Raw genomic sequence first — 18,051 nt, forward strand, 5'->3', positions numbered from 1 at the left:
TTTGTTACAGTTCTGTGAGATCCATATACTGGCAGTGTCATGGTAATCCGCCTCATACACAGTCCTACGCAGCAAGTCATACCCACGACTCTGATAGGCTTGCTGCGCCCGGCTCCAGCAAATGTTTTGTCTATGAGCTGCGGCTGCGACTTAGATGTACGAGGGTGTGCATCTTTCACCAAGCATTTCACATGTGCGACGTAGCAGATGCTCATTGAGTGTGGCTTTGGGCCAGATTCTCTAAGCTTCAAAAGTGATAAAATGGAGAGTGATAAACAGACAGCCAATCAGCTCCTGCCTGACATTTTTCAAACACAGTCTGTGACATGGCAGGTAGGAGCTGATTGGCTGGCTGTTTATCACTCTCCATTTTATCACTTTTGAAGCTTAGAGAATCTAGCCCTCAATCTGTACCCTTATGACCACCACATTCCAATGGCTAATAATGATGTATTCTATAGTCCTGCCATAAGTATGCCAAATGACCCCTTTACAGTAAAAATAGTTTCATTTCTACTGTGTTCTGCCAGTACTGGTACTATATAAATGAATGTTTATAGCTAAGATGCATACTGGTGCGGTCATCAGCACAGTATGTATAGTTACACCAAAGCTTAAAGACACTTGATAAATATACCAGTATGTGGACGAGTCTTAATAAGACCTGACCACGGGGTTTTTCTACACTTCTGTAAGTTTCTTTACTTTACTGACATATGGTTGAAGTCGACAGGTAGTACACAAAAGGGCAGATAACAATAACATATGTTACAGTAACATGTATTGGGTTGTTTAAGTTTCTTCACAGACAGAATTGAGGTGTCCTCCTATTCCGTCTTTTCAAAACAGCCCAAGGCCACAGTATAGAACAACATTGCCTAATCCAGAAACAGGAAATGCCTTAATCTGTTTGTTTTGCTGGTATTTAGGTGCTGGATATCATTCTGAATCAAAAGCTAAGGAATATAAACATGTCTGCAAACGGGCGTGCAAAAAGGTATAGTTACTGTATTCTGTTACCCTTTGCTTTAATGTCCGCTTGCAAAGATTGTATACAAGGAAATTACAGCTCTCTGAGAAATAAAGGGCACCATGGAGAGAGTTAAAGTACAAACCACCCAGCTCTCTTAACTGTCATTATTATGTAACATAATCAGTTTATGGAACATATCAGTTAGGCGCTAATTGGCTGGTACTTTATCTCTCGACAATGCTTAGTAATTGGATTCCAAAGTATCATCAGCTTCTAACTGTCATTTTATAGTCTTTGGGGGGGGAATCCAATCATTCACAATGGGGTAGATGTATGAAGGCTGGTAAAATGTCAAAGCCTCAGCCAATCAGCGGTGTTTAAAAATGACAGCTGATTGGCTGGTGCATTATCACCTTATACAGGTTGAGTATCCCGTATCCGAGTATCCGTTATCCGAATTATTCCGAAAACCATACATTCAAGAAAGTGGAAAAAAAAATTTTTTTTTGCTAAAAACTCACTGGGGACATATGTAACAGCACTACTGGTGACATGATATGTAACTGGCACTATATATGTGCAAGAAAATGATTGCTTGGCATTCAAATTCAATATCTGAGATAGTACACAAATTTTGTTTCATATTTTGAAACCTTGTTTTTTGAACAAATAACATATATTTGTGTGTATTTTATGTGGTAATAAAATATATTTGTGTGTATTTTATGTGTTTATACAGCATACATGCAAGATACTTCAAAATACATAATTGAAATATTAAAATATTCCGAAATACGGAATAATCCGTTATCCAAAATTCTCCTGGTCCCGAGCATTTTGGATACGGGATACTCAACCTGTACCACTTTATCACTTCACCAGACTTGCTGTACATTGGGGCAGATGCATTATGCACGAGTAAGTGCGGCTGTATGTACTTAAGATACACCAATCCACGGATTTATGTTCTCTGGCGGATTGGGGCTGCCAGCAAAAACGTGTGAGTTTAGCACTAGAAGGGGCCACGAAGGGTGGGACAACTTGCACCCTTGCAAGGTATAGGTGTTCCCCCATGTTTGAAAAATGACAGAAGCTAATTGGTTGGTAAGTTCTCTCTCTGTGAGGCTTGATAAATCTCCCCTGTTAGGCTGTAAAGCAATAGGGGTCTCTTATACACCCCACTGGTACTATGAACCCTCTGCAGTATGAGTTTGTAATTCAGAGATCCCGTGAATTAGCTCCCAGCTACAGGTGAACGGTTCCTAATGAGTGTGATGGATTTCCTCTATCCTGTTTTCTCCATTGGGGCATAAGGTAGTAGAGTGGACAACAGCTTTAAAGCTTGCCATACAGCAGAGCGACCAGTTTGAGATCCTGATTGTGTCACAATTACCCTTTTACCCTTACCAGTCCTGGAATCATGATTTGGTGCATTTTTGGACACACGATGTGCCAACGATGTACTTGCAATGCATCGTATGACCCAGCTGCCGCATGTGATCGATCGACTTACTCCAGGAATGTGACCTTTTCCTCTCAAATCACATTGTTGCACCACTGGAGGCGGGTGGGAGTGTCTGGGAAAATGCTAGTCAAATGACGCGGGTTGTACCATCCATCCAACAACCGTGCAAAAACCCACTCACGATTTGCACCCAATTACGACTGATCATATGTGCAGAACATATGATCTGAGGATCGACCTCTCGACTTGCGGGACCGTGCATTGTACCTAAACATCTCACGATGTTCACCAAATAAACACACAATGCGCCGCACGACCCTTCAAAATCGTGCGTTTGTTTTGATATGGCCAGCTCAAGAGTTTTCCGAGAAAAGCTAAAGAGTACACCAGCCTAGGTGGTCCGAATGGTTCCTATTTTTGACCATGTTTTTGTTTCTCTTTTGCCTACAAGCAAATGCTAACATTGTTTTTAGTCTGTGTTTTGGCATCATTACATGGCAGCATAGTAAATAAGGTTGCCTTGCGTGAAAAGAATGCATATATTTTCAGTACTCGTGTGTAATTCACTTTACTCTTTGTAATTCAAATTGCACGCACATGCCAGTAGTGTATTACGCACGGGAAAGGTATGTGGTTCCATCTCGGAGAGGCAGGAGTCTTTCAGATCAAGAGAACCTCTTTCTTGCAGAATTCTTTGTCTCACAACAGCATCTTTATTACATAACCTGTACTTTCATCCGTCTGTGCCGCACGACTTGGCTTGGAGCAAAATGCGTCCTTTGACTTGTGCTGAATACCTAAAGCACATGGTAGAAAATGTAATTTATGGAGAAATGATTACAGCTGGCACGTGCTTGAGCGGACAACGTCTGAATTTCTCCCTTGTATTGGGAGCCAGCTAAAATGTAAGCTTGGCAAACGAGGAGACAGATATGGCACAGGAGACCTGCAGGATATTTATGTGGAGTAAGGGAAGGGGTTGGAATGAGTAACTGCTTGTACTAGGCTAACCGGCCTTTTGTTAAGGTAATATTTCCTGTTCATACGCACAAATGTGGGAGCAGTCTGACCTTCGTGCAATGGCACGTTCCACCCACATCCTCACCAATTCTGTGATCGCTAAAATGTCCATCGCCGCCTGGAAATCAAGATATTAACATGCCAGACATCCATTAATCTCACAGTTGCAGGCTCCGTTTCCCAAATGGGATCTCTGAATTCTGGGAAAAGGAGTGTGTTTTCGTGGTTAGATTTGCTTGTTGTGTGTTTGCGTTACTGTTAAAAAATTTTTTTTTTTTTCTTCTTAAACTCCTTTGCAATTGAAATACTCATAGAGGAGTCGGGGACATCCGCACAGACGTTCAGTTATGTTTAAATGTTATATCCGTCCATTCCTATATTGCTAACTTTGTTTTATGTAATTTATTAATTTAATCAATTATTACAATTGTTAGGATATATATTTATTGACTTGGAGCTGCTCCCGGGAATATTGTTGTAAATACCGATTCAAAGAGAAAGAAAAGAGAGATTCCTAACTAGGGCACTCACTAGACTAATATTATATTCACATCAAATAGGGGGATGTCCACCAACAAAATGGTTTAGTTAAATTTAACTTTTATTAATGGTGCCTATAAAATCACTGGCTTTCAGCAATTTTATAGGCAACATTAATAAAAGTTAAATTTTAAGTAAACCTTTTGTTGGTGGACATTCCCTATTTGATGTGAATATAATATTAGTCCAGTGAGTGCCCCATTTAGGAATATCTCTTTTCTTTCTCTTTGAATTGAAATACTCATATAAGCAAGACCGAAATTAGATTATGTGAAATAAATCTATTACCAAATGCAGCAGCCAATCAGCTATGTTTGAAAACTTACAGGTAGGAGTTGATTGGCTGGTTCATTATCACCTTCCACCTCCTCACCCTGGTTAATTAATCTGCCCCACTAGCTGTTGCTGGTAAAGAGTAGAATATGTATCTCCTACGTTGTGTGTTCTCGCTGACTTGTCACGCAAAATGTAACATTTTCTCTTCGTAAACAGGCAATCGAAAAGCTACAAGCCGGTGACCTTGCAACCGACGCAGTCACTGCAGCGCTGGTGGAGTTGGAGGTATATAAATATATATACAATATACTTGTAGATGTAAATCATACACCGCAAAACTGTTGACCAGTAGCACCAATAGTCAGACCTTTAGCTGGACCCAGCCATGATAAACAAGCAGCCAAGTCAGTGCAGTGCTCATCCTTGTAATTAGTGTACAGTAGAATAATGGTGTCTTATTTCTTTACTGTTGCCACACAGGGGATCATGGGTTAGATGTATAAAGCAGTGATAAGGGAGGAGAAGTGAGCCAGAGGAGGAGTGGCCCATGGCGACCAATTGGCACTGAAATAACAACATCTATAATTTGCATAAAATTATGCAGAGCAGCTAATTGGTTGCCATGGGCCACTTCTCATCTGGCTCCCTTCTCCTCCCTTATCGCTGCTTCATACAGCTATACCCATCTTCCGTCTGCCGATTTTGCCTTTTCTGCCTTAACTACCCTCTGTCCCCAGCTGTGTATGCAGTTTACACCCCCTAAGCTTAAAAATGTTTTAAAGGAAATGGGTATTTACTGTATATTAGTCGCTAGTAATCGTTTATTTAAAGCTTGATATTAATGGCAATCCTGTTTTTTTTTCTTGTATGTTTAGGACTCTCCTTTTACAAATGCAGGAATGGGATCAAACTTGAATCTTCTTGGAGAAATCGAATGCGATGCCAGCATTATGGATGGGAAATCTTTAAGCTTTGGAGCAGTGGGATCGTTGAGTGGTATGAGCCATTATTGTATGTTTGCTGTATGTAGATCATGAGACCTTATCCACAGAACAAAGCATCTAATCTACATACGGACCATCATTTGTTAAGTCCAGTTTAGTTCTGAGTGCTCACGGTAAATAAAGGTGCCCATACACTAGTAAGATTTATCTTCAGGTCTGGCTGGTTGGAACAAAAACATGGTTATGGATGAGTAACAGTTTGGCAGTTTTCCAGCATTTCCAAGCAAATGGTCAACTGTCGTTTGCTCTTATCCATAACCCTGTCTTTGTTCCAACCAGCCAGATCTGAAGATAAATCTGTGTGTGTATGGCCACCTTAACAGTTTTTCTGTTTTGGACAATATCATCACTGCTCTGTTGCAATTCCCCTGGCTCTACCAGTCTACTGTAGCTCTTTGATGCATTGTATTGCTCGTTGGCAGTTTCATCAGGGGCTCCTGGTTCACATTTGATTACTTATTTCAGTTAGAGCCCGGGAACGGAATGGAGTGTGGAGATGACAGTCCATATTTAAATATTTTATTTCGGTGATAAAAGTCCCATAGGACACTGAGCGAATTGGCAACCTTAGATCAATGCAGTTGATGAATAAATCCGTAATACCGTTTCATTTGGAAATCCTTTTACGGTTGAGAATCTTTGCATGTACTACTATTTCTAGTAGTTGTGTTGGCTCTGAGCTCTTTTGACTGGTTATGTTCTTAAGCATTTTCTTTTTTTTTTATGGAATTGCTTAAATCAGTGGTTCTAACTCTGTTCTGAAGGCACCACAGCAGTCCAGGTCTTAAGGATATCCATGGCTGAGCAGAAATGGTTAAGTCAAATTGACTAAAGTCATCTGTGTCCAGCCTAGTTATCCTTAAAGCCTGGACTGTTCTGATGCCTTGAGGACTGAGTTTGGAAAACTCTGGCTTAAACTGATATTACACATTTTTATTATGCAGTGCAGTTCATTGGACGCTTTGTTTTCTGTGTTGCATTTTTCTTCAAACTTCTGTTTATTTTATGTTGATAGTCAGCCTTAAGGCCCATACACACTGGGCGATTTTGAGCTGAAAGCAAAACCAAAACACCAACTTTAAGTGGCTTTCAGCTCAAAGCCGCCCAGTGTGTATGGCCCGGTGGTGAGCAGTGATGCTCCGCATCATTTCCGGGAAAGCCACTCATCTGCTGGTATTACCAGATGATTGATAGTATTGCTTTGAGGATGGCTTTGCATAGCCCCCACTGACTGCGCCGGGCAGGGGGAAAGCCGCTCAGTGTGTATGGACCTTAAGCTTTGCCTGTTTTCATTCTCATCTCCATTCCACCTCTATTAAACATTATTACGAAATTCATATTCCCAGAAGCTTGAAGCAGAATAGAAGATAGAGGGCCTGATTTACAGGGGTTTTAATGTTTTCATTGTTGAAGTATGTGATTGAACTTCTGGCCCACAAGGGAAGTTATGTTATTTTTGCAGATGATACAAAGATATGTCGATACTCCTAAATAAAAGCATGTGAGAAAATTGTGGAATGGACTAAAGTGAGGAACTTTAAATGTAATACTCCACAATATAAAATAGAGTACATGGGAGGCAGAATCAATAAACCGTAAAGGCCCATACACACTGGATGATTTTGAGCTGAATGTCACTCAAAACAGCAGGTTTGAGCGGCTTTCAGCTCAAAGCCGCCCAGTGTGTATGCCTCGGCAATGAGCAGTGAGTGCTGCTGTACGCTCCTGCATCATCGCCGGGAAAGCCGTTCATCTGCTGGTAATACCAGCAGATGAGCGGCTTTGAGGACGGCTTTGCATAGCACTGCGCTATGCAAAGCCGCCCCCCCTCTGTTATTGCCGGGCAGGAGGAAAGCCACTCAGTGTGTATGCACTGAGCGGCTTTCCCCCAAGCGATGATGGTGATCATCACTGTCCATACACGCTGGGCATAGTTGCCCAGTGTGTATGGACCTTAAGGCCTGTACAAACTGGACGACTTTGAGCTGAAAGAAGCTCTGTTTTGTCGTTTGAGCTGCTTTCAGCTCAAAAGCCATCCAGTGTGTATGGCCTGGTGACGAGCGGTGAGCACTGATGCGAGCTCCCGCAGTATCGTAGGCCGCCACCGCTCATCTTCTAGTATTACCAGCAGATGAGCGACGGGGTGGGTGGCTTTCCATAGCGTCCTGCTATGGAAAGCTGGTAACTTCTGGGTAAATCGCCTGGACGGGCGAAAACCGCTCAGTGTGTATGCAGTGAGCGATTTTCAGCCCACCGATTTTCCCCATCATCGCTCTGCATACACGCTGGGCAAAAACACCCAATGTGTGTGCTCCTTAAGTGATGTCAGCGACAAAAGAGGACAGGTTACCAAGCATTGTAGACAATGGACAAAACGGGTGAATTATTTGGGTTCTTAGGAAGAGGTATTAAATGCATTAAGTTGAAGTGATATATGGCCATGTTTACAGGTATTTAATATGACCCATCCATTAATACTATGTACAGTTCTGTAGGCCCTATCTACCATTAAAAGACAAACTTTTAGTGAATAACAACGGAACTTCCCGTAAGAGCAGAGCAACATTTTACAGAAAGGGAAATGGATCTATGGCGCAGTTTCATTTTAACGATCGGTGTCTCATTATACTAGTGCAGAATTCATGATCGCATGCGACACACCTATGGCTGCTGTTAAGACTGAAGCCTAGATTTATCAAACCTTCTAAAGAGACCAAGTAAAGGTGTTGCCCATATCATCAGATTGTAGCTTTCTTTTTACAGACCGTACTACTTAAATGGTAGCTAGTATCTGATTGGTTGGAAAGTGAAACATCTCCACTTGTTTGATAATTCAATAAAAAAACAACAACCCAGCAACAAACAAAAACACGCAAACCGGTTTGTTTCAAGAAAATTTTCTTTTTTTATATCTGTAAATGAACTCAATGTGAACTGAATTACCCGCCAGTAAGTGCCTGCTTGCACTTCTTGTTTGTCGCACTGATGAAATCTTAAGGGTCTATTTACAGTACTAAAACTTGGAGAGAATGTGGATCGAGATCAAGTGAGAGCCAATCAGCTAACTTCAATATTACAATATATATTGTTTTGAGAAATGACAGGAGCTCATTGGCTTGTACTTTATTCCTGTCTCCCTCCAAGTATTATGGAGCATACACACGGGTGATATGAGGGCTATTTCTAAGTGATCTAAGTAGAGAGTTCCGCGAGTCGCCATTGCCTGACTAGAGTTATACTGCATGCAGTATAAATCTAATCACCGCCAGTGTTCTCTCACCAGAGAACACCGGCCGTGACAGATCGCTCAGCTCACATCACTGGTGCATCGCTAAACATAGATGCTCAGTTGACTCGAGGGTGTGTATGGGGCATTCATACATATATCCCTATTTTTCTACTGAATATATATCTGATAATTTTTTCATCTGGTAAATTATTTAATTTAAAGTCTACTGGTGACTTTAATGTGTTTGTGATAATCATTATGTATGTTGTGTTTTTGTTTTTAAGGAATAAAGAATCCAGTATTGGCAGCAAACAAGTTGCTTTTTGAAGGACAAAAAGGAAAACTCTCAGCTGGCAGAATCCCACCTTGGTAATTATAAATTACACTGATAATAACTTTGCACAAACTACCCTTTGACCAGACCAATGGTGAGGGTCCACCCTAGTAACCATACCAATGGCAAGGGTCCACCCTAGTTGCCAATTTCCCATTAAGCACATAAGGCACCTACCTAGGGGTGGTACTTGGATGCTTGTATTCGTACTGTCAGCCAGCCATTTACCAGTAATTGCAAAATATTACCAATGTACATTACCGTATTCCCCCTTGAATGGAATGTAAATGTTTTAGGACATGCACGTACTGGCTTTTTTATTATTCTTTTAAATTGGCAAACTCTAATGAGGGCTTATAACGAATCAACATAAATAATATTACATAAAGGGCAGGGGGGGGGGGGGGGGGGAGTCGGCCATTACAGTTGTGTTTAGGGGTGCTTTCATCTCTAAATTCACCCCTGGTCCACTCTAGTGACCAGATCAATGGCGGAGGTCCATCCTAGTGACCAGACCAATGGCGAGGGTCTACCCTAGTGACCAGATCAATGGCGAGGGTCTACCCTAGTGACCAGACCAATGGCGAGGGTCTACCCTAGTGACCAGACCAATGGCGAGGGTCTACCCTAGTGACCAGACCAATGGCGAGGGTCCACCCCAGGGACCAGACCAATGGCGAGGGTCCACCCCAGGGACCAGACCAATGGCGAGGGTCCACCCCAGGGACCAGACCAATGGCGAGGGCCCACCTCAGGGACCAGACCAATGGCGAGGGTCCAACCCAGGGACCAGACCAATGGCGAGGGTCCAGCCCAGGGTCCAGACCAATGGCGAGGGTCCAGCCCAGGGTCCAGACCAATGGCGAGGGTCCAGCCCAGGGTCCAGACCAATGGCGAGGGTCCACCCCAGGGACCAGACCAATGGCGAGGGTCCACCCCAGGGACCAGACCAATGGCGAGGGTCCACCCCAGGGACCAGACCAATGGCGAGGGTCCACCCCAGGGACCAGACCAATGGCGAGGGTCCACCCCAGGGACCAGATCAATGGCGAGGGTCCACCCCAGGGACCAGATCAATGGCGAGGGTCCACCCCAGGGACCAGACCAATGGCGAGGGGCCACCCCAGGGACCAGACCAATGATAAAGGTCCATACTTGATCCATGGACTATTCACTTGATGGAGACTTGCAAAGCTTTGCCTGGAACACACATAAACCCCTGAGGCTATGGCAATGCTGCAGTACCCACCAGGTCTGCTGTGACACCTGCTGTATCTACTAGAGGCCTTTCCGGGGATGTCAACATGTTAAATAACTTTTTACTGACAAAATAAAATTTCTAAGAAATGTATTTAACATCACTTAGCAGAACAAATATTAGTGCAAATTTCTATAGGCATTATGAGAATTCATGAAATAATGCACAGTCCATAAGAGAATTGCCCCCAAAACTTTAAAAACTTGTTCAATGGATCACATAATGTGACAGCTTAAAAGTTATATTCAGTTGCTCTCCCTTTTCTTTCAGAGTGCATAATGCCTGAAACACACATCTTCTGTAGGCTGTGAACTGGAGCAGGAATGGGCAGGATCAACTCTTAGCTATTTTCTCTTGGTTTTACAGCCATTAGAGCCTTATGTTGGCCATACACTAGCCAAACTTTAATCCAACCATCCAGCTAGTTGGCTAGTTGGGTTGGAAATCTGGTATGGAAGCAAATGACAGCCATCTGCACCAAAACACCAGAAAACAGACAAAAACTTTTGTCAAAAAGATATTGCCAACTTTTCTGAACAACTATTTTCGGGGTAGACATGAAGCAGTGGAGAAGTGTGCTAATGGGGAAGTTATCCCTGACAACCAACCAGATGCTACAGTACCTATAATTTTATAGAATGCTCTTAATGTTACATAAATGTTACTTCAAAGATGATTGGTTGCCAACGGCAACTTCTCCACTTACTCTCTTTTCACTGCTCCATGCATCTCGACCTGAGTCTTTTTTATTCAAATAGCCAACTAGTTGGTTGAAACTTGGTCTGGTGTTTAGCCAGCTGTAGGGGACATTTAAACGATTTGTGGCAAGTATCAGTTGCACACATCTTGGATAAATACTTAAGAGCAACATTGGTTCTTTTGCTTTGCATCCCTGTTGGGAGTGTGTGGTGCTAGGAGTTATGTTGTGCCTACGATCTGACACTGATTTCTATGCTGTCCCTACTTCACCTATTCCATGTACTCAATTAATAGAGTTCACAACAGTAGTCATCAAAAAACCCGACGCTTTTCGTCTACAAGACTTCATCAGAGTGATACTCAATGGCTGTTTCAAACATGACTTTGGTCATACTGTGTACAATTCAGAAGAGCAAATATAGGTCCTCATTGAATTCTTAGAATGAAATTCGCTGACATCAAATGTGGTATTGGAATTGTGTAAACCAGTGGTGGCCAACCTGTGGCTCTTGAGCCTCATGCGGCTCTCCCCCTTGTAAAGTGCGGCTCCTGCTCCCACTGCTGCCCGCCGCCCACCGTCTGTCCCAGTCCCCCCTGCTGCCGGTTCTCTGAATCCGTTCTCCTTCTGAGGGGAGGAGAGCGCGCATCGCGCATCTCTCCTACCCCTTACTGTGCATCCTTGTGACTGGGCCGTCTGCCAAGCAGAGCTCGTGGGCCAGCAGCCAATCAGGAGCCGGCCAGTGAGCTTTGATTGGTGGGCGGCCCAGTCACAGGGAAATGAGGGGGAAGGAGACGCGCGGTGTGCTGTGCTCTCCTCCCATCGGTGACATGACAGGAGGACTGCAAGGGGACACCAGACTGTCCTCTCCCCACCTGGCAGCAGCAGCAACAATGGTGAGTGCTGCTGCTGGGAAATTTGCACTGTGGGGGCATAGCAGTTTGTGGCACTGTGGGGGCATAGCAGTTTGTGGCACTGTGGGGGCATAGCAGTTTGTGGCACTGTGGGGGCATAGCAGTTTGTGGCACTGTGGGGGCATAGCAGTTTGTGGCACTGTGGGGGCATACCAGCTTTTTGGCACTGTGGGGGCATACCCGGCACCATGTGGTGCATACCCGGCACCATGTGGTGCATACCTGGCACCGTGGGGGGCATATGTGTGTATGGCACTATTGGGGGCATATGTATATATGGCACTGCACTATTGGAGGCATATTTGTATCACACCCACCCAAGGGGTCAAAATAGACTACGCCCCTTTTTTTGGCGCATGCGCCTTCGGCGCGTGCATGATGTCGGCTCTTTAGCTTGACTACCGATATTTTTCGGCTCTTTAGCTTGACTACCGATATTTTTCGGCTCTTTACCTCTGACCGGTTGGCCACCCCTGGTGTAAACTTTGCATAATCCGGGAGAGACTGACTGAAGATCACTGACAGATAATCAAATGTATCGCATCCACTGTTCTGATGTGTATATCCCTCCAAGGCTGCAAGGACTTGCAGCCTTGGAGGTATATACACATCAGAACAGTGGATGCGATACATTTGATTAAGTTGAAATTGAAATATTAAAAATCGGCTAGTGCGGAAAAGTTGTGACTTGACCTGAATAAGAAACGTGCAAAAGCGTTTTGCTCTTAAGTCAATATCTTCTGTTCCGGCAAGACACCTAAAGTTTCCCTCTTTAGATGAAAATAACGAAACGTATTAAGAAGCTCCGATCTAGTTAAAATGATGTCAGGACGTCTTAGAATGGTTCATTAATATTCTTTCGCATAGTCAAAAAGAATACGAGCTTGTTCTAGTGCAAAGTGACTGACTTTGACAGCAGAAAAAAATCCCTGACCCGTTTTCGTGGTTACAATTATGAAACCCCTTAACTTTCTTTTCTAGAGTTAATCCCGCCATTCATATGTAATATTATGTGTAGGTCAATCTTATAGAAAGTCTTGTTACTTTTTTTTGCACCACCTTCTTTAAAAATAACAATGTTTTTAATCAGTCGACAGTACTTTTCAGTAACATTAATAACTACATGGAAGTATCTGCCGGTATGTCAGTGCCATGGTGAGATGAACATTAATTTCCTTTTTTTTTAGAAGGTTTCGGCCTCCTTTATAATTATCCTTTGACGTGCAGTGTTTTCATGAATTTGAGGCGGATGTGTGAGGGACTCCCACTTCATTCTGGGAACTTCTTGTCCGCTGGTTGATGTGAGAACTATTAATTGCCTGGTTTCTTCCTATTTACGGGGATACTTTTGACATTAGTAATTTCACGTGTCTGTTCTGGTTTAGGGAACAAGAGTTTGGAAACTCAGCTTGAAAACAAATGATACTATTTTAGCAAAGATCCCGTGCGCTGCGTAGCCGCATTTGGCGTGCAATTGTGTTTTTCCTTTTGTAGTGGTGAACAGGGATTTCTTCAAACAGATGTCTTTTTAGTGTTCAGGGATCGCATGCACTGACACTGATATTAGGCAATTAATTCTCTTGCGAGGAGGCTGCATTTCTTACTGGAAATGTAAGTTTTGTCTTCACTTAAACTGTTATGTCAGGGCTTCTTATATATATCTTTTGTCCGTTACCAGCGCTACTTTACCAAATAATAATTTAGTGTTACAATAGCGTTCACTTTGATCAGGAACGTAATCAAAAGACAGAGTATTGGAACGCACATGATATCATTTCAGGCCTTCTGATCTGCTGCCCAATTCCCGGCAACTGCCAGAAAGAAAACAAGTCCAAAGAATTTGTTAGCAATCAGCAGAATCTTCAGAGGAAGACGTGCGTTTCTTTAGTAAAGGGTATTTTATTAACCTTTCATATATATGTATAGATATAGATATATATATTTAAGCAACCAGCGTTGTCTTTTGTTAAATGTGATTGAAAGCTATGATTCGGCCAATGAAAACAAAGTTCTTTTTCCCTTTTTTAAAGACCGCTTGATATTTAATATTGCTACAATGGAAACCAAAAAGTCTGTGTTCTAAAACAAAATGAGTAAAGTATCCTTGTGTTCTTACCTTTCCCGAAATGAGCTCCAGCTTGTCATTCAACAATACCATCATTTATATGTCATGTTGCCTGATTCAGACCTGTTCGCAGCCTAGCAGGTTGCAGCAAGTTGCCCGCATCCCTGCATTTGCATGCATGGGAATGTGTACGCTTACACATACCCTCGCATGTCGCCACACGGGTGAAAAATCATTCGATCATCAAATTTTTTTTTTCCGCATTTTCCGATAAGTCAGTCTAGACCAGTTGTCGCCAACCCGTCGCTCGCGAGCTACCGGTAGCTCGCGGCAGCGATCCGGGTTGCTCGACCACTCTGCCCCTGCCAGCCGCCCGACACTCCATTATCCAGCCAGCCGCCCGCCGCCCGCCCATCCCTTCTCCCTGTCTGCTCTGAGGGGAGGAGAGCGCACCCCGCGTCTCTCCTACCCCTCACTGTGGATTCCTTTGACTGTGCCGTCTGCGGATCAGAACTCGCGGGCCAGCAGCCAATCAGGAGCCGGCCCGCGAGTTTTGATTGACGGACGCCTAGTCACAAGGAAGTGAGGGGAAGGAGAGACGCTCGGTGCTCTCCTCTCCTCAGAGAGGAATCAGCAGCAGCGGCGGCGATGACACGATGACACCGGACACAGCGGACACAGACAGCAGCGGCACAGGGGGACAGCAGTACTGGTGAGTCTGCTGGTGCTGGGAAACTGGCACTGTGGGGGCATACATGTTCCTGGCACTGTGGGGGCATACTTGTTCCTGGCACTGTGGGGGCATACTGTTGCTGGCACTGTGGGGGCATACATGTTTATGGCACTGTGGGGGCATACATGTTCCTGGCACTGTGGGGGCATACATGTTCCTGGCACTGTGGGGGCATACTTGTTCCTGGCACTGTGGGGGCATACTTGTTCCTGGCACTGTGGGGGCATACTTGTTCCTGGCACTGTGGGGGCATACTTGTTCCTGGCACTGTGGGGGCATACTTGTTCCTGGCACTGTGGGGGCATACTTGTTCCTGGCACTGTGGGGTATATGTGTATACCCTTTTCCTCTGTCTCCAGTGTTGGGAGGTATGTTTGTGACACATTGCAGTGTGTGGCATATTGTGTCTGGGGCATTGTGGTATGCGGCATAATGTGTCAGGGCCATTACAGTGTGTGGCATAATGTGTAAAGGGCATTTTTTGATTATTATGCAGATTTCTTGTTTTAAAATTTTTTTAGTAGCTCTTCAGGCGGTTTATTTTGTCTCGAGTAGCTCCCGCCCCAAAAAAGGTTGGAGACCACTGGTCTAGACTGACTTTTATTTTGGCCGGAGATGGGCGAATTCAGGGCTGGTGCTGACGTCATGTGATGTCAGCCGCCCACCCCGACATGGGGATGCCCATAAAACCCTGGATGTTCCCCTGCACTGGCCCCCTGCCTGTCCCCTTCCCTCCCCTGCAAACCACTTGATGAATGTGATACTCACTGAAGGCGTTCGCACAGAGGATCTGCACATGCGTATATTTATGCATGTGTAGACCCCCACCATCGGAAACGGGGTCGACCGAGTAAACATGAATCAGGCCTATAAGGTTTAAATGTAAAATAGAAGTAGATTATTTTCTTTGTAAATGGCCAATGTATTAAGTGCTTTACTCATTACATGTGATTTATTAATGGTTTCGGTACTCTTTACCTAGAACGGCGCCCATCGCGGGCATCGCATGTACATCGCATGTACATCGAATGCCATTATAATGGCATCCGATGCGACGCCCGCGATTTCACATAGAAATGCATGTTAAAATGTAAATCGCGTCGGTCGCATCGCATGCGACGTGACCAACGCGATTACCGCGATTTTACATAGGGAACAATGTTAAATGGCCCAATTGACCCGATTTTACATAGGGAACAATGTTAAATGGCCCACAGAGCCCAAATAGCCACCCTCAAGTGTGAAATGGCCCCCCCAATTGTTAACGCCACCCCACGATCAACGTCAACCCGAAGCGTGGCGAGCGCAGCGGTACGCGTCCTCCGACCTTTTCATACCCCCACTATCCACGTCGGGGTGGAGTTGAGAATAGAAAGTGTGGCGAGCCCGAAGCGTGGCGAGCGTACGCGGATACCTGTGGAGCCCGCGAGGGGACGCGGATACCTGCGAAGGTATCCGCGTCCCCTCGCGGGGCTCACTGCGCTCGCCACACTTTCTATTCTCCAGTCCACGCCGACGTGGATAGTGGGGGTATGAAAAGGTCGGAGAACGCGTACCGTCGCCCCTCGCGGGCTCGCTGCGCTCGCCACGCTTCGGGTTGACGTTGATCGTGGGGTGGCGTTAACAATTGGGGGGGCCATTTCACACTTGAGGGTGGCTATTCGGGCTCTGTTCCCTATGTAAAACCGGGTCAATTGGGCCATTTAACATTGTTCCCTATGTGAAATCGCGGTAATCGCGTCGGTCGCATCGCATGCGATTTTTTTGGGCGCATGCGATGCGACCGATGCGATTTTATACCTTGCGATGCCCAAGATCCAAATCTTGGGCGCCGTTCTAGGTAAAGAGTACCATGGTTTCTTATATAGTGCAGCATATTCCGTTGCACTTTACAATTGGAGACAGTGATACAACAAACTGGGTATTTGCAGAGAGTCAAAAAGGCAGGAGGGCCCTGCTCACACGCTTACAATCTATAGATGTGATGAGCACAATATTATCATTTGGGTATACTGTATGCTCAGAATGTGATCATTTAGAATGTAGGCATGGGCAAGAGGTTGACATGGAGCATGTCCACATCCACAATGTTAAATATTCATAATGTTGACACATGGTTTTTGGGGTTAGGGTGAGATAACCTCCCTATGAGAAACCGCATGGTCGACATGTCAACTTTAGACATTCAGCCCATGTCGATATCCTGAGTAGTGTCTTTCTATGCCACAATCATAATGTGTTACTGCGCTATGCTATTCAGTACAGATAGTAAAAGGTAGATGGAAATAACTCCTTTTCTTCACTTTGCACAAAAAGAGTGAGGGACAGAATTCCCAGTTGCAGTATTATATTTCTCAGGATCTGGTCCCAAGCACAGCATTCTAGTAACCTTACTCAATGTCCCACCAGCCAGTCGGCTAAAAGGGGGCGTTATTGGCAGAACGGGCCCGACCGCTTTTAAAGTCAGGATCGTTCTGCCGTGATGCCTCTTAAAAGCTGTCGGTAATGACAACATTGAATAGGCATCCGCCACTATTTCACCCGTCCAAAATAGCAGCGGAGTATTGCATACATGCCTTAGTCAGTGGTTCTCGGATAACTAGTCTGATTTGAGTAATTGATTTAGTCATAGCTTTGCAGTTTAATATTGTTGTAATGGATGTTATTGTAATGGATCATTTCTCTTTCATTCCCTTGAATACTTTGTATTCCTCTCACTATGTGTTCTAGGTATCAAACAAGTGCAACACAAATAATGTTTCCTTCCCAGGAAAACATCTATTCTCAAAAACATTTTTAATTAACCCTTTGAGTGCCAACATCTGTGAGAGATGTTCAAAATACCCGCTAAAATTTCCAACGTCGCTCACATTTGATCTATAAATTCAAATAATAAACAAAATATTTGCTATATAATGTAAACATTACAGGTTACTATGATGAATAAAAAAAGTTTGCTTGATATTTTTCACACCTATTTTGACACATTCACTTGGCACTCAAATGGTTAAAAATGTTAATTTAAATAATTAAATAATACAATAAATTGCTAGAAAAATACAACCTGCCTGATACAAGTAAGAAGTAGTAGTACAGTACTAGTCTACTGCAAAAGATAAAGCGGTAAAGATGCATATTCTAATATTTCGCTATTTAACTAAAGTTAACTAAATAGCTAACTACATAAACAGACTTGTTGCGCAAGTAAGTAAATCTAGGAACAGAGAGGATGGATAAAACTGTATAAAATACAGTATAATTAATTAATTCAAAAAATCAAACACTGGAAAAATATAACCTGGAAGTGTCCAGCCGAAAATGATACAGCATTTTCATCTAGTCAATTTTCATCATGATGGCATGGAGTAATATTTAGTCAATATGTTCTTTATTAAGAAATTCCTATTTTCGTCACAGAAAAATACCTTCATCGACAAATAGTTTTAGTCTAAATTTTCATTGCCTAAATTAACACCGCTTCCAATGTATACCATTAAAGTAATCTCTTTTTTTCACTGTACTTCAAAAAGTATGTAATAAAAA

The 18,051-nt window shown here is 43.7% G+C and overlaps 1 protein-coding gene across 2 annotated transcripts in view; it reads left to right on the forward strand.

The window, feature by feature from the left end:
• Window positions 1-18,051, forward strand: part of TASP1 (taspase 1) — a 151,394-nt gene that overhangs the window by 9,213 nt on the left and 124,130 nt on the right. For both annotated transcript variants that reach the window (XM_083175833.1, XM_083175834.1), the window contains exons 4-7: window positions 930-997; window positions 4,491-4,559; window positions 5,150-5,270; window positions 8,792-8,876. In XM_083175833.1, coding sequence (XP_083031959.1) covers window positions 930-997; window positions 4,491-4,559; window positions 5,150-5,270; window positions 8,792-8,876 — 343 coding nt within the window. The remainder of the gene's footprint in view (window positions 1-929; window positions 998-4,490; window positions 4,560-5,149; window positions 5,271-8,791; window positions 8,877-18,051) is intronic.

The sequence above is a fragment of the Crinia signifera genome, chromosome 3, assembly GCF_055691185.1.
Source record: "Crinia signifera chromosome 3, ASM5569118v1, whole genome shotgun sequence".
NCBI lineage: Eukaryota > Metazoa > Chordata > Amphibia > Anura > Myobatrachidae > Crinia > Crinia signifera.